Source organism: Notolabrus celidotus, chromosome 14, assembly GCF_009762535.1.
Source record: "Notolabrus celidotus isolate fNotCel1 chromosome 14, fNotCel1.pri, whole genome shotgun sequence".
In the NCBI taxonomy this organism is placed as follows: Eukaryota; Metazoa; Chordata; class Actinopteri; order Labriformes; family Labridae; genus Notolabrus; species Notolabrus celidotus.
This window is the reverse complement of record NC_048285.1, coordinates 10,986,774-11,005,773: the sequence shown is the minus strand read 5'-3', so window position 1 is coordinate 11,005,773 and position 19,000 is coordinate 10,986,774. Positions and strand designations below refer to the sequence as shown.

Genomic DNA, 19,000 nt, shown 5'->3' with positions numbered 1-19,000 from the left:
GATTGATATCAAAACTATGACAAGCCCCCCTAAAACCAGGTAAACAGGTATATCAGAACTGAGAGATAAAGCAATTTACATAGTTTGTAGATGATTATTATTGAGCTGCAGATCTTCTGCAAGTATATTGGCATGCTACCGAATCAAACTAAGTCAATTAAGATAGCTGAAGGTGTAATCAATCTGCCTAAGAAGGAAAATAAACATGTACTCTGATTTAAAGTGAACTGTCCCTTTTCAGGTCCCATAAATCTAGACTTATTCATGCTACTTCACTGCCCTACTGTGGCCAAGAATGGGACATACAATAAGAGCTGTAGACAAATAATTGACAGTTAAGATAAAATGCAATTTAGCATAGATGAAGATTACACCAAGCATCACAAATACATGATACAATAAGAGCATGACATTTTATAAACACAGCAACTATTTTCAAAATATATGTTTTTTATGTGGGAAATTCCTGTAGTGCTTGCATATGGCTATGGTCCACTGAAAATATCTCAGGTCAGTTTTGATATCAGATGAAAGTGTTCTCTTGGCCTTTTTAACTGTTCAGAAAAGCCAATTAAACATAACATCCAACTTACAATATAAATCAAATCTTACGACCTCTGAGTGTGTACTTTTGACTGGCTTTTGAAACTAGTAAAGCATCAGTGCTTTTACATTACTATAATGTTTCTCAAGCATTTTAGTGGGTTAGTGTATAACTCAGAAGATACCACGATTGTTGGCAGCCCTCACTCAAAGAGGATGGTAACAGGTAAACTCTTCCAACATCCCTTCATCACTTCATGATGATGACTTTGCTTAACATAAACTATAACTGACCCGCTTGTGTTTGTCCTTTTGGTTCAGCCATGTTTCATTGATGAAGTTGCTTCATAATCTGCCATGAATTTAGACTATTCATTAGAACGGGCAGCTTAATGATGAGGATAAGCAAACTTTGTACTGAACTTTTGGAATTACATTTTTGCAACTTTTCTACTATTTTCATGATACCTTTTTAATTACTTTTCACACATAATATCCTGCAGGATTTACGGCCTCATAATATAAACTTAAATATAAATACTATTTACTGTTTGTATTAAACTAGCAAAGCCCTTTCGTAGGAAGTTGAAAGTGTCTGTACTTAATATCAAATTAGCCTCTTTTTCAGCAATGTATTCTAAATTAAAAATGAATACAGTTTTTATACATAAATATTAAAAGGCTGGTAAGAATAATACAACACAACGGACTACCTCAAAAATGTGCACATTGTACATTTGCACATTCAATTGCGCTATTCACATACGAAATTCAAATCAGTTCATTTTCCTCACATATACACAATATTTATATTTATAGATTTATATTTATTATTGTTTATGTATGCTGCTCCTTGCAGTCTAAATGCTTTTGCTTGTCGTCTTCTTTAATTGTGTGTCTTCTTATTGTGGTTTTTATACGGTACCTGAGAAACAAAATTTCGTTCCTTCTCATGCGACAGCTTGTGTTGGTAACAAAACCCTTGAATCCTTGCATCCTTGGAAAGCTGCATTTTTCACACCGAACCTGAAGGCAGCATTGCAGGAAGCGTGAAAGCTGTGACATCGAATATAGTTTTTATACTTTTCAGAAAAGAAATACACTCATTGTGAAACCTCATAAGATAAAAACTGAAAGAGGGATTTGGGGTATTTAGAAAAATAAAACATATTACAGAAACATATGTGCTGCGTCATGTGACGTATGGGTTCAGAGTTCAAACACACGCCTCCTTTACACGCATGGTAAACTGGATCGGAAAGGCTCAATGTTGTTTCGAAGTAAACCTAGTGATAAACATGTGTGTTTGTGAGTTTGTGTCAGTCTTTGAATAGATGAATGTATGCCACACGACAGAACCTCTCTTAAAAGGAAACTCCTCTCTTGAATGTTGAGTTGGCTAGCTTGTTATGCTAGCTGGCTAGTAGTGCTAACTCAACTTTGTGAAAAATGAAGACTTCTAACGGCAACACGAACATAATGGACATGTTTGAGAAGGGAAAAGTCTTAAAAATATGTGCCCCAATGGTTCGATATTCAAAGTAAGTGTTTTTTTTAATTTGTGGCAGCTATTGTGCAGGGTTGTTAGATTTAAACTATGGTACAGCTAGGAACAGCTTGGTAAAATTGTTGTTATTAAGTGTATAACTGTCTTTTTGCAAAACTGATCTAGGGTACTGCTTTAGTCCCCTAAACAGGAGAAGTACCCTAGGTAAACTATCCCTTTATTTTATCATTTGCACCTCACGCCACAATAAGTTGTTCCCCTTTTACAGGCTTGCATTCAGGTCCTTAGTGAGGAAATACGACTGTGACATCTGCTTCACACCAATGATAGTTGCTGCTGATTTCTTGCGATCTGTCAAAGCCAGAGACAGTGAATTCACCACCAGTGAGAGTGAGTAATTACATCCAGACATGACCTGTGATTCTCTTTGTATCTCCTCACACAGTCACTTCTAGTGCACCTCGTGTTTATACAAAGATGTCATGATAATACGTTTTGTACATACTGCCTCAAAATCTTGGATATGACATCCTTTGTCTGTTTTTCCTCTTTCCTCACAGGTGACCGGCCCCTCATTGTGCAGTTTGCTGCCCATGATGCCCAGTCTCTGGCGGATGCAGCCTCTGTGGTCGCTCCTTTCTCAGATGGAGTTGACCTGAACTGTGGCTGTCCCCAAAGGTTGAATAACTCATACTAACCTGTAGTTATTTTTGGCTTCTTGTTAGTTGAGAAGCTCTTTATTTTTTCCAGAACTTTCTGTTTAAGGATATAAAGCTTTATGTATTTAAAACTAACATTCTTAATGGAAAGTGAGTGATTAGCTTTTTTTGCTGTGTTTTCAGATGGGCAATGTCAGCTGGGTATGGTGCATGCCTCATCAACAAGCCTGAGCTTGTGAAAGACATGGTCAGAACCGTCAGGGACCAAGTGGATAATCCAAACTATTCAGCATCCATCAAAATAAGGTACACATTAGTTGACATGATACTAGAGCTAGACAAGGAAACCTCAAGAGGCTTTATATGAGGTGACATCAAAATATTGCAGACGCTTATCAGTAATATCAGTTTATAGACTTATGATGTCCAACAAAAAAAAAGAAGTCATTGCAGGGCAGTATACCAAATCAGTTTTAAAGAAATTCAACTAAGGTAAGAGTAATGACAAGTGCATCTGATGGTTAAGTTTTATCACTCTGTTCTCAATCATAAGATTTAAAATGTAACAGATCTGGGTCGATTTTTTATTTGATATTATCTATTTGTGGGTGAAATAATATTGTAGGATATTTGTTGCCTCATTTTTCAAACTCCTATAATTTTCAGTGTCTAAGTATATGCAGGTAGTTGTTTGGTTGTATATTATGCGTAATCTAGTAAAAACACATGTTGCATGTTTCAGAATACATTTATTGGATTAACATTCCCACGATAACCTCCCTTATTAAGGTAAGAGTTAGAAAATCATTAAAATACAAAATAACAACCCCCCCACAGAATTCACAAGGACCTGAGGCAGACCGTGGATCTGTGCCAGAAGGCGGAAGCAGCCGGTGTGTCGTGGATAACAGTCCACGGCCGTACTTCAGAAGAACGCCACCAGCCAGTCCATTATGATGCCATAAAAACAATCAAAGACAGCGTATCCGTCCCTGTCATAGCCAATGGGGACATCAAATACCTCCGGGATGTGGAGTCCATTCACCAGCTTACTGGTGTTGATGGTAGGTCTTTTATGGACTATTTGCATTTTCAAACAAGTTCGCTTACCAAAATATGTTTGATTTATGAATGAAACTTTTGCTAAATGTTGTTTTTCTTGTTCATATGGATTTCAGGTGTTATGGCTGCGCGGGGGTTGCTTTCTAACCCTGCCATGTTTGCTGGCTATGAGGACACTCCCCTGGAGTGTGTATGGGACTGGGTGGACTTAGCTATTGAGCAGGGAACTCAATTCACTTGCTTCCACCACCATCTGATCTACATGCTGGAAAGAGTGAGCTCCCAGCCTGAAAGGAAAGTGTTCAACTCTCTGTACAGTACCTCAGCCGTAATAGATTACCTCCAAAACACATACGGGTCAGTGAAAGATCTCGGTTAATGGCGATGTGTTGCTTTTGTTTTTAGCATTTGTATTTTATTCTTTTTATGACAAATAAATTCAATTCTTGAGCTGTACCACTGAATTATGTCACGTTATTGTTATTTTCCACATGTCATCTTTAACCAAACAATCATTTTGCTATTAAAACAGAGGATCTGACATTAATATTAATATTTGCCTGAAACGGTTTGGAGTACACGTAAGTACAAACAGTTCATCACGATATGAGAGATGAAAAAAAATTAGACTACTTTTCAATATGAATGGGTTGTTAAGGGCAATATTTGTTCGTGATTATGTGTACTTTTTGTCAGTTTAAATAGCACAAATACTAACAAATTGTACACCAGTACATGGATACATTTTTTGAGTGCATTGCCTTTTATGGAGCAGTCTATTTTAGTCTTAGAAGTCCCTTATAACTACTGTTAATAGAGGCATTGTCTCCTGCCCATGGACTACAGATGTAAATGAGCTTATAGCTAACTCTAGTACAGCTAAATGTATGTACACTGTCCCTGTCGAAGTATATAAAAAAATAATAACAACAATGACCTTCAATGTGTCAAAGTAAATACAACTTATTTCGTTTTCAGAATGAATTACAGTAATAGACCGGAAACTATTCAAGTTTTCTTTCAAAATAAAACCAAACGTCTTAAATAAAAGTAAAAAGAAGCTGGGTGTAATAAAGCAGACTGTGTACATTTGAAACTTAACTCCAGGCTTATAGTTATTGGAAATTTGAAGCATTTAAAACTGACTTAAGCATTTAAAACATTTGGTCAAAAACTGGAAATAATAAGTGCCTTGAGACTCTGAATTACTTGAGTTTTATGTTTTTGTGGACACAACTTTGCTTTTAACTTAATTGTATTTATTTCACTTGGATGTACAGTATGTGTGATTTATTTCGATTTGTTAAATATTTTTTTTGTATTTGATATGTTTAGTGTGGCTGTTAGATCCTTTTTGTCAATTGAAAATGCTGCTTGGAGTTATTTGTCAAATATATGACGGCTCAATGCCTGTTAATTTAAGATGATGGTTAAATAAATAAATAAAGCTCTGGCTACATGAGTTACAGTCATCTGTTGTTAAGTGGAGGTATAGATAAATTACTCTGAAAATGTCATTACATGCAATCTGTTGATTCAGGTCTGCTGCTTGTCAATACATATCTGAAAAAAAAAAAATAAGAGTGAATGATGTATATTTTGATGTTTTTACATAAATAATTTACATTACATTTCGCATACAACAAGATAATAAAAGTACTGGGCAATATAATTAAGACAATAATGCATTTTGACAAAGGGACAAGTATATGTTTGACGATCATTTATCTGATGTGTCAAGAAAAAAAGGTTACATAATAAGTAATACATTCGGCATAATTTTTGGTATAAATCAACATGAATGACTGCAGTAAGGGATGAAGTTCTACAAGAATAATTATACTGCTGTATTTTCATAGTAACAAACGATGTATTTCAGATTCAGAAATTTAACTTAGCTGGCACTGGCAGCCTGAAAAAAAAAATATTTGGGAGGATTCTCTTTTTTTTTTTTTTTTTTTAAGGAGCTTTTATTCTGAAGTCACAGACCGGAAGTTTGCTCCAAGAGTGTAATACCGGAAGAGTAAGGCAGGTTCTCTTGAAAGTTTTCCGTGGTTGAATTCACAAGTTAGCGAAAGTACTTCTTTTTTAACTAGTATTCGGTGTTTTGCCGGTAAGTTGGGAATACATTCCTACACTTTAATATTTACGTTTAGACTCAGCTCATTGTCCTTTTTAAAATGCGTAATTTGTTAGTTTACCTTGCTGCTTCTAAAGATTAGGGTCACGGTGATAATACTCTTCTGGTGTCAGGAACTGGACTCACAGCTTTCAACACATAAAGTCTATGCTTTGAACATTAATTACCTTTTTACAAGTATTGACATCGTTATTTAAAGAGTATGTTCGTGATATTAGCTTCTTAGTCATAGGAACCCTCAATATGTTGTAGCAGATTGCATGTTGTGGCGTAGTAGTGTAAGTAGGAGGATAAAGACAACACCTGTTTGACCACGTAGCTGCAGTCTGTGAGTTAACACTGATGTATGTGAACCGTGACCACAGTGAGTTAGAAGCTTGTCTTCTTAACAGACGCTGTATTGTTGTCTAAAAGCTATATATACAAGCTAAACCAACTCACTGAGCATTGTGTAGTTTAAATCAGAGAGGCTGGTCAGGAACCAGGTCTTTCCTGTTTCTGTGTCATCTCCATTTGTATCTGTTTCATCAGGATCCATCACCAGACATGACGCTGCAATGGACGGTTGTAGCCTTCTTCCTCTATGCGGAGATTGCTGTTCTCCTCCTCCTCTGCATACCTTACATCTCAGCCAGGAGGTCAGTACCAGAGGCATATATGCATGTGTCAATTTGATACATCTCCACATGGCTTTAAATTATTTAAACAAACAGCAGAAGGTGTGGTGTGCTGTGATAAATATATGGTCAAGGATGTGATCATGTGTATGTGTTTATGTGCGTGTTGTTGCAGGTGGCAGAAAATGTTCCAGCTGAGGATCTGGGCCTTTATGTCAGGGTTCTGGAACAAAGTGTTTCTCACAATGATCATCGTACTCATCGTGCTCTTCCTTGGTAAGTGAATTTTCAGGTGTGTCAGGTTTTGTGCCACATCATTCGAGGTATTATGAGTAATAACATATAGATGTAGTTTTTACCTTCCAATAGACAACGCAAGATAGTGTAAGCTCTGGTGTAGTATCAGATTCTTCAAAGGAATAAGATCACATGACTATGAGCAACATTTATAAATCGAAAGCTGCTTGTGGGTTGTACACAAGCTGTACAAGATAGACTGTATTATAATACCCATATTAAAAGTAATATTAATACCCATAGACTGTATACAGTCTATGGTTGTACACTTTTAGTTACCACCAAGTATTTATATATTTGAATCATAGATGCTGTGCGTGAGGTGAGGAAATACTCATCCAAAGAAGTTGGCGTGGATGCAAAGCTCCAACCCAACATGTATGATCATCTGCACATGAAGCTGTTCAGAGCCCAGAGGAACCTCTACATCTCTGGCTTCGCTGTCTTCCTTTGGCTGTGAGTTTTGGCTCTCTTATAACTAATCAGCAAATACATTCCAAACCCAGAATTGTGTTCAGTGTTGTTTGTTTTTTGTTTGTTTTTTGTGCAGGATCTTGAAGCGAGTGATCACCCTGATCAACCAGCTGGCAGCAGCGTCTGTTAATACAGCTGCTATCCAGGGTCAGGCTGACAGTGCCAACCAGACTGCTAAGAAATACATGGAGGACAATGAGATGCTGAAACAGGTAGGATCCAGATCATTATTGTTTGAACAAGTAATGGAGATATTTTACTTTTAAATTAGTTTTTAGATATATCACGCTGAATCATAACAAAAGCTATCTCAGGACACTTCAAAATGAGCAGGTCTTTATTTTACTCTTATATTATCTACAGAGACTTGACACAGATCCATAAATCCAAGCATGCACTTGGTGTCATTTGGCAACAGTGGAAAAGAAAAAAAACACATATATTAGGCGGAAACCTCCAGCAGAACCGGACTCCTTGATGAGCAGCCATCTGCCACAACCAGATAGGCTGATAGCGTTGGATAGAGCGTGATAGCACCAGCTTGTTTTATGTCTTTTCACGCCAAATTGTCACGACAAACACCTCCAAAGGTTAACAATGACACGCCATTTATCATTTTTGTATCGCTGTAGGCTCTGATGGAAGGGAAGGGTGATAAGGCTACTGCAGAGGGCATGGAGCTGCTGAGGAAAGAGGTGGAGAAACTGAAGAATGAAGTGAAGATCTCAGGAGATGGTGAGTACTGTATCTATAAACGGAGAAACATTTTCAGCTGCTTAATATGTTGCTTGTAGCATGATGGGATGTTATGGGCTGATATGCGTGCATCTTATCTCCAGCCCTGATGAATTCAGAGTCAGAAGCGGATGTGATGAAGAAGCAGATGGATGGCCTCGCCAGAGAGTACGATCGACTGTTGAAAGAACATCAGGAGCTCCAGGTAAATATAACCTTTTAATTAAAATTAAAATGTAAATGTCATTTCAAATAATCAACATCATTTGCTTTCTAAAAAAGCCTTTTCATCAGTGTTGTGACGATAAAAACAAAGGCTGCATGGATGATAAAACCAAATGCTGTACTATGTCTCAACTGAGGAAATTGTATGACAAAAAAACTGACATTTCCTTTTCTTCTTCTTTCTTTTTCAGAATCGTGAAGACAGCGGAAGCAAAAAGGAGGATTAGTTTGAAGGTTGAAGTGTTCACACACAACAGCGTAATCACTCACGCGAGAGCCACTATAACACACACTTTACTCTTATAATACAACTTATGTCACTGCAAGTCGCAGAACCAGGACCGGCTCCTCTGAGGGAGACTGGTAATGTTTTTTTAATTGAAAGAGTAATATGTGATGGTTTTCTGTTTCTGCTTAGCACAGCTTGTCAAATCAGGAGAGATGGGAGGTAATGGGAGAAATCCAGGTTTGATCACACAGCACTCAAATGTCAAATCTCTGCAGACATTCTGGGTGTTGTTTGATGGTTTGAGGTATTTGTCTTCGTCAGATGCACAAAGTGGAGTGCAAGATTTGTCTTAAGTACTCTATTATTGTGGAATCAGCTCTGAATGTATTTTGATACTATGGCTGTGTTTTTTTTATTACTTCTATATGCAGCAGGAAAGTCTGCCTCACCCAGTTCCAATTTAGAAGCAGGATGTAAATTCTGTTTGTGTTGTTTGCATGAGTTTGCATGTACAGTTGCACTTAGACTCACAATCCTCTTGTTTTAGGTTCAAGCTGTTGTGTGAAAGTATGTTCTTGTTTTAACCAAAGAAGTGGTGGTGGAAGATTTGTGACAAGAAACTAAAAATCTGTAGGGATAGAAATTGGTTTCAACCACATTGAGTCTTATTTAATGTTGAATAAAACTTAAGGTGAAAGGAAAGGTAGGAGTTAAATTGAGGTGCAGAAGTTTCAAATTGTTGCTGCACTGTGTTTTAAAAGCTTGTATGTTTGGGGTCACTGGGAGAGGATTGTGCTAGGAAAAGAGGTCTGCGTTGATTTTTATATTTCCAGATATTTCCTGATTTATATACAGATTGTCAACATGAAAGCAAAAGTAACATGGTAAGTTGATGATAAGATGATAAGTAATTACCTCATTGGTTATTTTCTCATCGTAATGAAAGGAAAAGCTGTTTCTTCGGTTTGAGTCCCCACTCAGATATCACTTTGAAGTGCCTTTTAAGTGGATGAAGTACATTTTGTTAAATAAAGACACATTTCCTTACCCTGTACCTTCTTTCTGACCAACACAGACACCAACACATGATTTGATTGGATATTAAAAGTTTTATTTTAGTGTTACATTTAAGATATTCTTTGAAGTTTTACAAAAATAATCCAAGAAATTTATTTACATTCTGATTTCTTTAATGCAAGTAAATGCCTTACATTACTGCCATAATGACTTCTCTCCTCTATGTCTCTTGCTGGTCCTCTCTGAGTGTGAGTGTGGCGGCGTGAGCCTGAAACTGAACCTGAGTTCAACAGACAACACGGTCACTACAAACTTTTGAGTTGCCAAATGGTACACATCCATTTGGGGAATACAGTCGTAGAAAATTATAATAAGCTATACATTTACAAAGACAACAGTATAATTTTTTTTAAACAACAGCCTTGAAATACAGCATCTAGTCGATTTTTTTTACTCTGACAAGTTCTGTTGACAGGTTTAAAAGTTATGGGATGTGATTTTGCGAAGTGATTGTTAAAAACCTGAGAGTAGACCTAAATGTTTCTTGTCCTGGGTTTTGGCACAGGCGTTCCTAAAGAGTTGAAACCCTAAATAGAACCCCTAAAAACAGACTGACCAGTTACACAAATCGTATAGACTAAGACAACATGCAGTTTATATTCTCTAATAATGATGTGAAAGAGTAGTTTCGCTTTCAAGCCACATCAAATGGCAACCACCAAAAGCAGGAGCAATTACCTTCTAACTAAACTGGCCATCTAATTTCAGAACCTGATGAGGCGCAGTGATGAAAATCTGTCTAATCCTGATTAATGTGTCATGACGAAGTAATTCAAGACATTAAGAGGACAATTTGAAGCATTTTGTCTCCTTAACATTGGATTTAAATGCGAGTCAATGGTAGAGGTTGAACCTATATGAATATGTTACTAGTGCCCCATTGTTGACAGCTTCTATGTTAAAATCTGAGCAGCGTTCACGAGACAAATGTCCACCCACAGTAAGAATGAATACCAAAAGGGTCAAGTTCACATCCAGAAAACAGACACATCACAAAGCTGCAGTACAGTCAGACGTGACTCAGGGCTTCAGAAAAAAAAGACGCAGATATTTTCAGAGATGAAACATTTTGTTGCTAAGTGAGTGTGCAGACTTACATTCAGTCTGATGAAGTATTGTTCAGATATGTGTTGAATACGTTCAAGGATTGCTGGATAGTGTCAGCAAAACAGTTGATTTAGAGGTAACTGTTGAGTGTATGAGGCACGTTAAGTCAAATAAAATAAACTGCCAAGCCCTCTACAAACTACTGAAATACAGTTCAAACATATTCCATGTATTTTCTTCTCTACATCCCCCCCTCCAAAAAAAAAAGGAACAACTCTAGTCTCTTTGCTGGTCCCATTATTAATTTGTGTTGTTTATTTGGTCATGTATTAGATTAAGTGCTTTGCCTCTGAATTGTAAGGCCACATCTCTTCTGTTTAGGAAATCAACAAACTGTGAGGAACTTCAAGTTTGTGTCAAATTTGGCGCCCCCCTGTGGACAAAAAAGTCTTGGCCAACTTCATCCCATACATGCAAGTTTCTTTTTCATCTTCTAACAGCCAAATGTATCACCCAGTATTAATCTTGGTCATAGAAAATATACACACAAAGGCTTTTTAGGGAGTGTTCTGTTAAGCACTTCTTCCAACAACTATTTCAGATATTGAAAATAATTTCAATGGAATAATCAAACTTCTCACTGATTGGCTTGTTTGTTTTTTGGGCCATAAAGAGGCGTCAGAATCAAATCTCAATCTGTTTCCTAACTCATTGAAAATTCCTCACAGGAGCTTTAAAAAAATTCAAAGAGGCAGTTTTAGCTGGTTTTCATAAAACTGTTTTCGTGATAGTCTGTTAAGACCAGAATCCCCTCACCCTCCATGTCTTGTGCCTTAAAACAAAAAGAATATTGTTATATTTCTCTTTAAAAGAAAAAGAAAAAATAACAGCACATACATTCAAGGAATATTCCAGTTGTATCAAATTTCTGTCAAATTCACAAAGTTTTAAAGGTCCAAGAGTACAAATATAGAATTTATGCTCTACATGAGATGATCAAATGCAACATGTGATTCCCTGCAAATCTCATTTGTGTTGTGTGTGTGTTTATGTGTTTGTGTGTGTGCATGTGTGTATGTGTGCAGGAGACAAGGAGAACAAGTTCTGCCAGGTCCATCACAGCCGTGTCTCCCTATCTGTGCTGTTGTCTGAGATTTGTTGTGATTGGTCAGAATTACTAATCACAAACTCTTCCTTCCTGAGTGCCTCCAGCTCCGCCTCGCCGTTAGCTAGAGCTCCGTGGATACCGTTTATTTCCTCCGCCCTCAGCTGTCGACTCAGGAGAATGAAACCCGGGATGCAGATGATGAAGGAGATCGTCCGCAGGCTGAGAGTCAGACCCAGGTACGCTATCCTAAAAGTTGAAGAGATTTTAATGACTGGAATTTTTTATATGAGCTATCACAAAACCAGCTTCTCAACTAGGATGTGCGCTCAGATAACTGGCATACACCTGTCCCATTTCACACTGCATTTCCTTAGCCCCTTTCACACATGCGCTGCAGTCCTGTAAATGTTCTCACAAAGTCGAGGTGGGCTGCATGTGTTAACGCAAACCCTGACTGTAAGTGGCTCATTTCCCGCCAGCGCTCAACACAAAAGTCTGTGCAAAGTCTGGGTTAGCTGATGTGTGAACGCAGCAACCTGGAACATTTACTGCAAGTGAGGGGGCTTGGTGATGATGTCATTACACCACTCCCCTCCCCACATGAGCAGTAAGAATATTTAGATGGTGCCCTTGAAGAGATGTTAGCTTGTGTTGTCTGCAATGTCTCTCCTGCTGTATGCCTGTATTTAGCTACAGACGTAAGAGGTGTTATGATGTTAAACAGGAGAAGTCAAAGGGAGACAGCACACTCTGCTATTAAAAAAGGATATTGCAATTCACTTGTCATCTCACTGATTGCAACCGTCCAATTTCCCTCTGTCGCATGAAGTACCGTTACTGTTACATCCCTGGTGAAAAGAACTTCAGGCTTCTTCAGGCGTCATGCACCTTGCATTATACTTGTAGTTGAGTGATGTCAGTAAACATCAAAAATCTGACTACAGCTTGCTAATATGGATGTAAATTTCAAGTATTTTTCATGATCCATCTTTGGAAATGTTAACTATCAATTATTGGTTAATCACTAAAAAAAAAAGGAAACGTTTACCATGTCAAAAACAAAGCCAAATGCGTTTTGACAAAAAAGCCGATCTTTACAGCAGAAATAAACATGTTTACAGCCTTGTACAAAAGACGAGTGTAGTCTGGATAGCTAATTTCTGGATTGGCACACACTGTACAGAGGTGAATTTTTTTCATAACGTAGCAATTTTGAAGATGTTAAGATTACAAGTTTTTCATTACGATAGGCACAGCTGACTTGATGGACCGGTGGGAACACTGTAGCTGTTGGCGAGGAGGCTCAAAGCCTGCCTCTTTACGTCACACTTGCTCGACAGCAGTTATGTTGAGTTTAACATTTCCAATATGGCTGCCACCGCCGACTGACCTCAAAACAGCGCTTCAGAAACAGATGGGTGACGTCACAAATACTACGTCCATTATTTATACAGTCTATGGTATCGCTTTGTAGTCTGGATGAGTTTGGTACCTGTACGCTGTGGTGTTGTAGATCCTACAGGCTCCTATCCCACCACACCTCTTCTGACCCCATTTCAGACATGTGGTGTCGATGATTGCTCCGAAGTAGATAGGCGCTGGTATCCCTGCTGCAAGACCGAACAACACATATTCACATGAAACTCTAACACAACAGATTCTTCTGTGTCAGAGCTGTTAAAATAAATATTTGAGTAAGGCTGTGTGACCACTGTGTGGTCAAAGAATATTTACCAAGGGTACGTGTTGCCAGAGCGTGGAACCCCAACGCCAGAGATTTCAGCTGTGGTTTGATGCACCTGCATGAGGAAAATTAAGCACAGTTCAGGAAATATCAAAGAAGAGAGACTATCCACTTTGTCTACTTTACTAATCCTAAACTCAAACTAATGTACATGCAGCTTTAAAAGCAGTACATACATGGACATCAAAGAGAACAGACTCAGAATGTACACTAAGTTCATTCCAGTGAAGCTGAGGAATTCAAACGGGTCAGCTGACATGGCTTTAGGAGATCTTGCATGAGTGTGTGTGCGTCATCTGTAGGTGTAGTTCCTTAACATTCTTAAAAATAATTTAGAATAAGAAGAGATATAAAGAGAGCAGAGATAGAAGATGAAAACGTATGGTGTGATGTCTTGTAGAATATTGTATGGGAGTCTTATTAGTAGAGGTGTCTTGGCCAGCAGAGGGTGCTGTGGTCCAGAGGGATCTTTCTATCTAAATGATTATATATATGATTTTCTCCTCAGTGTTTCTGGTGCGATATCTATAGTAACATCGTTAAATGCTTGAACTTTACTTAATTGAGTCAGTCTAATTTTCCATAAGCCTGACTGCAAACATCTCGTGAAAACTTCAGTGTGCAACAGACTGCAGAAAAACAGGTAGCCTATGCATGTTGTACAGACGCCCCCTCATGACCTATAGTTCTTGCCGTGCATTCTCTCCTTCATCATCTGTCAGGAAACTTTGAAAACGAGAAGTCTGGAAATGCATTTGCAGCTTCAGCCACTGAGGTTTAACTTGAGCTAATTGGGCTAATAAGCCAGAAAGAGCTGCTTCGAGCTATGAGTCACATGGATTATTAGACTTTTACACCATAGAAGCTCAGAGTAACACCGAACAGCCAGCTTTCAGTTAGCTAGCCAGCATGTTCCTTGATATACTGACCCTTGTTTAACAAATAACACACTTACTATGTAAGAAAGAGCAACATCTGTTCTATTCTAATGTAGCAGTTTCTTTCACTGAACCCTTCATTGAAAGAACTCACAGGAAATCAGCAGATTGTCTAACTGGCAACTCGAGAGCATGAGTGGGTGAGTCAGCTTCGATTGTCACGACTGGTTTCTTCTGCATTCAAAGAGCAGGTCATCATTGGCAGTGAATGGAGGACAAAATCAGTGTTTTCATTCAGAATTCTGACTATTACTAACCCTAAATCACACACATAAAAAAGTGAGCAGCGTCCCAGTGCTTCAATATTTCAAAACACTGAAAGTCAGCTTGTTTTGATCTCTGAAAATCTTTGTGTATCCAAGCTTTTTTTGTGCTTTCTTTCAGAACAGTTGCCAACTATCACAGCTTTTATATCCGCTCGTCTTTTTCTGAATGTCAAATTTCAAAGTACTTTACAAAAAATGCTTTCAGTACAAGATTAATGTGTGAAAAACCCCAGAACCTTCGTCTCCTGTTCTAACAATCCTCCTTGACCTCATTCCTGAGCATTATATCAGAGACTGGCCTTCACAGTTGTAAGTGAATTCAATTGACCGTGTCCTTCTCCTCAGGACCATAACGTTGAGAGATTTGAACCTCAAGAAATCATATGATCGGAAACATATTATTTTTAAACCAACAAAGCCACTGTTTATACATGAAATGCAGGCACAAAGACACACAACCACGTAGCCACTGCTGATAATATAAGGCAGCAATAATAAGACAGCTATAAATGTCCAAATCATTGTTTCTGTGTGCTTTGATCCCAAAGGAAGCTAAATAAAAACTTCCTGATGCTAAGTAGATCAGTCAGATGTAAGGTCCTCAAATTGAATGGAGAAGGAAGTTATTTTTTGCTTTGGAAGTAACTAAATCAAAGAAACAAAATGAATGGAAACTGTAATTAAAACAGAACATTTCTAACAAGCACTCTTCTAAAAATCTGCACAGACCGACACTGATTGAGTTAGTCAGAAGTCCCTTATCATCCCACTTCTGTCCATTGAAATCTGACCTGATGAGCAGCATGTAGCCTGGCGTGCCCCCGAGGGAGATGATAAAGGATGTGATGACAGAGAGAGCCAGGAAGTACGGGAACATCCTGTCACAGTCATCTGTGTGAGGGCACTGACCTGTACTGGCTGTAAAGTTACCGGCCACACCGACACAGCTACAGTTAGAGAATACCTGGAGAGACATGCACAGGCACACACACGCACACACAAACATATATATTAGGACACAGACACATGTAAACACAGCAATATGCACACAGTCCTGAATATGTGCACTCGTGTAAAGGGGTGCAGGGTTTGTGGTGTTCTAGATTCACAATCCTTCAGATGTTTATAATTTTACCAAAGAACATAACGGATGAAATCAATCCACACTTTTTGACTTGAGTCCTGATTCCCAGGATTCCTGACTTGACCGGTACCCGAGTACAGATGACTCAGACTTAGACTTGGACACAAGCATTAAGAGAGAAGATGGAGAGAAGGACTCAGACGTATCTATTCCTTGAAAAAGACTGTTTCAATGTTTTTGTTAGTTTCTTTAGACAACGCCCTAATAATGTATTAAATTTTGAGCGAGGGTTGAAATTTATGCAGCGTCTTTTCCAGTAATAATTCCTGCCAACATGCAGGATGGAAGAGGTGCCACGTATTGTGTGTTTGGTTTTTCGTAGATTTCACAGCAGTTGGAAGTGAGAGCAGTGCAGCATGGGAAATATGTAGGCTAAATGAACCATTGAGGAGAAGACAAGGACAGCCTAAAACTTTACACACATCAATCCAGGATGTTAAATGTTAGCTGGAGCCTTACAACGGACTTAACCACCAGGTCCAAAATGTTCTCTTAGTTAAAATTCAGATTCAAAGTGGGATGGTTGGTTAGTGGATCCAACTGCAGCAAAAACATGAGTGTGTCTCTCCATTAAAAGAGTCAAGAAGCACTTTAACTTCATTTAAATCTCAAGACAAACGACCAGGAATTAAATTAAACGTATTTTAAACCAAACGGTTCCACTCAGTCAGTCAAAGTTCATACGGGCCCAATAGTCTTGAATTGTCAATTCTCAGGTAACAGGGGCTCAAATCATACTTAGCTCAGATTCATATTTGTGACTAGACAACAACACTGAAAACACTACCAAATGCCCTCTGTGATAAGAGCTAACTGACATAAAGGTCTTCATAATTTCATTAGTTCAGATTATAAAAATGTTCTTATAATTGTGCTACATTGTATCTAAAAATGTTCAGTGTTCGGCATGTATCTAAAAAAGAAACAATATAATAATAATAATAATAATAATAATAATAATAATAATAATAATAATAATAACACTGGGGTTCCCCTTTTTCAATTAAGGATACAAAATAAAAAAATGTTGTCTCTCTCTCCAGACCCGTCTTAAAATACATTCCCCTACATCATGACACCCCAAAACAACTACATTTATAAACTAATGATATAAACACATGAAAGCATGAATTTAAAATGTAAATGAAACACATCTATTCAGTCAGTCAAAGCTTGATGTTTGACACACTCCCTTTTCAATGAACAGTAGACGCCTCAGCTTACTGAGAGGATGGAAGTAACAACCACCCACACAGTCAAAGTGTAGAACAGTCTTCAATTTTTTAATAAGGAAAACTGGTTGACAACCTGATTGGGGTCACGACCCCAAGTTTGTGAAAGGCTGTAAATACAAATTAAGCTTTCTTGTTTTAAAATGAAAGTAGTTTATTTCCATGTTACCGAGTTGCTGTAGGGGCTGCTTATAGTATTTGAGTTGGATTATGCTGACTGTTGTTCATGCTCATTTGAAAGGTGTATGCAAACTTGTATAAGAGTTTTATTGACAATGACATCAAATCTTTAAGGACATAATTTGAAGCTAGAATGAGGTAAGAAATCAAAAAGTATTCTAAAGCAACAATCATCATCTTGTTGAGTAGCTTTTATCCCAACAACCTCTTATTCTGACTCAGAATCCCATTGTTTTTATCCTCTCATCATTCTCACCACTAAAACAAATGTTGTGAACAACACAAAGATTCTCCTTATGTAATATTCCTCATAGCATTAACACCTTGATAACTCACTGTGTTTTTTCCTGAGCCTGCAGAGCTGGTGCAGCCAGCAAGACAAGGAGAAACATATGTGATGCCATCCTCTCCACAGACCGGGTCCCACTCACTCGCTGAACATAAACATTCAGAGTTGCAGGCTGTGAACACTGACTGTTGATCGTATGATAGTGTGTCAACACTGTAAGGCGAAGAGGAGAGGAAAAGATTAAAGAGAGGTAATTCTTCCATTCATCCATTTTAACAAGGCAAGCAAACGTATTAAAAACATATTATAAAATGTAACTATGAGGCATTTTCTCTGAACCTGGCTGCTGCCAGAGTGGGAATAAAAGCATTGGGGGGGGGAGGGGGTCGTTGAAATATCAGAGAGCTAAATGGTATATGCACAGTTAATTAGTAAGAGGAAAGCAAGGATTTTAATTACCACAGGCAGTGTTAGGATTTAATTGTTTGTTCCTTTGGGGGTCACTCCGGGAACATGGAGTGGATGGCCTGTTGCTACGGGCCACTGAGTCTCTGTATTGTCAGAGCCAGAGTTTGGTTCCCATTGCCGGCAGTAAGTCGAATTTGTTCCCAGTTTCATTCAGTTGGGGTTGGACTCCACCAGGGCTGCCCCTTGTCACAGGTTCTGTTCATAACTTTTATGGACAGAATTTCTTGACGCAGCCAAGTGGCGGAGGGTGTCTGGTTCGGTGGCCTTGGGATTCCATCTCTGCTCTTTGCAGATGATGTCGTCCTATTGGCTTCATCGAACAATGACCTCCAGCTCGTACTGGGATGGTTTGCAGCTGAGTGTGAAGCAGCGGGGATGAGGATCAGCACCTCTATGTGTGAGGGGAAGAGGGAGCGCGTGATTGACAGATGGATCGGGGCGTCTGCAGTGATGCGGACGCTGTACTGGTCTGTTGTGGTGAAAAGAGAGCTGAGCCAGAAGGCAAAGCTCTCAATTTACCGGTCAATCTACGTTCCAGCCCTCATCTTAGAGAGGCCTTAGAGTTAGGGTTAGGAGCTCAGACATCCGGGAGAGGCTCAAAGTAGAGCCGCTGCTCCACCTGATTGAGAGGAGCCAGATGAGGTGGTTCGGGCATCTGGTCAGGATGCCTCCCGAGCGTCTCCCTGGGGAGGTGTTTCGGGAATGTCAGTCTGGGAGGAGGCCACGGGGAAGGCCCAGGACACGCTGGTGAGATTATATCTCTCAGGAGTGTCTGGACTTCCCTGCTGAGGCTGCTCCCCCTGCGACCCAGACCCGAATAAGCGGAAGAAGATGGATGGATGGATGTTTGTTCAAGCTTCAGCATAATCACCAATTAACACTTTTTACCCATCTTGCTGCTTTTCAATGGTTTTGTCAGCAGTGTGGAATTTATTGTGGATGATTCTGCAGTTGAAGACTCAGGGGTGCTATGATTTTAAGTTCTGTGGTAGGATTATTTCTTGGGAAGTGGAAGCCTG

General features: G+C 38.8%; 3 protein-coding genes and 1 long non-coding RNA gene across 5 annotated transcripts in view; 3 read left to right on the top strand and 1 right to left on the bottom strand.

Annotated features, from left to right (window-relative positions):
* Positions 1-1,739: 1,739 nt before the first annotated feature.
* dus4l (dihydrouridine synthase 4-like (S. cerevisiae)) lies at positions 1,740-4,235 on the top strand. Its single transcript, XM_034700600.1, has 6 exons — positions 1,740-2,084; positions 2,319-2,440; positions 2,611-2,728; positions 2,893-3,015; positions 3,547-3,773; positions 3,888-4,235. Exons 1-6 carry the CDS (start codon positions 1,993-1,995, stop codon positions 4,148-4,150), a joined length of 945 nt encoding a protein of 314 aa, XP_034556491.1. The 5' UTR covers positions 1,740-1,992; the 3' UTR covers positions 4,151-4,235.
* A 1,518-nt stretch (positions 4,236-5,753) lies between these two features.
* bcap29 (B cell receptor associated protein 29) lies at positions 5,754-9,185 on the top strand. Its single transcript, XM_034700601.1, has 8 exons — positions 5,754-5,884; positions 6,443-6,549; positions 6,704-6,804; positions 7,134-7,281; positions 7,376-7,511; positions 7,932-8,034; positions 8,139-8,239; positions 8,451-9,185. Exons 2-8 carry the CDS (start codon positions 6,458-6,460, stop codon positions 8,484-8,486), a joined length of 717 nt encoding a protein of 238 aa, XP_034556492.1. The 5' UTR covers positions 5,754-5,884; positions 6,443-6,457; the 3' UTR covers positions 8,487-9,185.
* A 395-nt stretch (positions 9,186-9,580) lies between these two features.
* LOC117825016 (solute carrier organic anion transporter family member 1C1-like) overlaps positions 9,581-19,000 on the bottom strand; it is a 30,883-nt gene continuing 21,463 nt past the window's right edge. Inside the window, exons 11-15 of one of the 2 annotated variants that reach the window (XM_034700597.1) lie at positions 17,561-17,726; positions 15,460-15,632; positions 13,455-13,519; positions 13,213-13,330; positions 9,581-11,966 (exon numbers count right to left, since the gene is read on the bottom strand). In XM_034700597.1, coding sequence (XP_034556488.1) covers positions 11,729-11,966; positions 13,213-13,330; positions 13,455-13,519; positions 15,460-15,632; positions 17,561-17,726 — 760 coding nt within the window. In that variant the 3' untranslated portion in view covers positions 9,581-11,728. The remainder of the gene's footprint in view (positions 11,967-13,212; positions 13,331-13,454; positions 13,520-15,459; positions 15,633-17,560; positions 17,727-19,000) is intronic. The other variant, XM_034700598.1, reaches the window with a different exon arrangement.
* Positions 11,507-19,000, top strand: part of LOC117825022 — a 50,735-nt gene continuing 43,241 nt past the window's right edge. The window contains exon 1 of the long non-coding RNA XR_004633766.1: positions 11,507-11,956. This is a non-coding gene — a long non-coding RNA (uncharacterized LOC117825022). The remainder of the gene's footprint in view (positions 11,957-19,000) is intronic.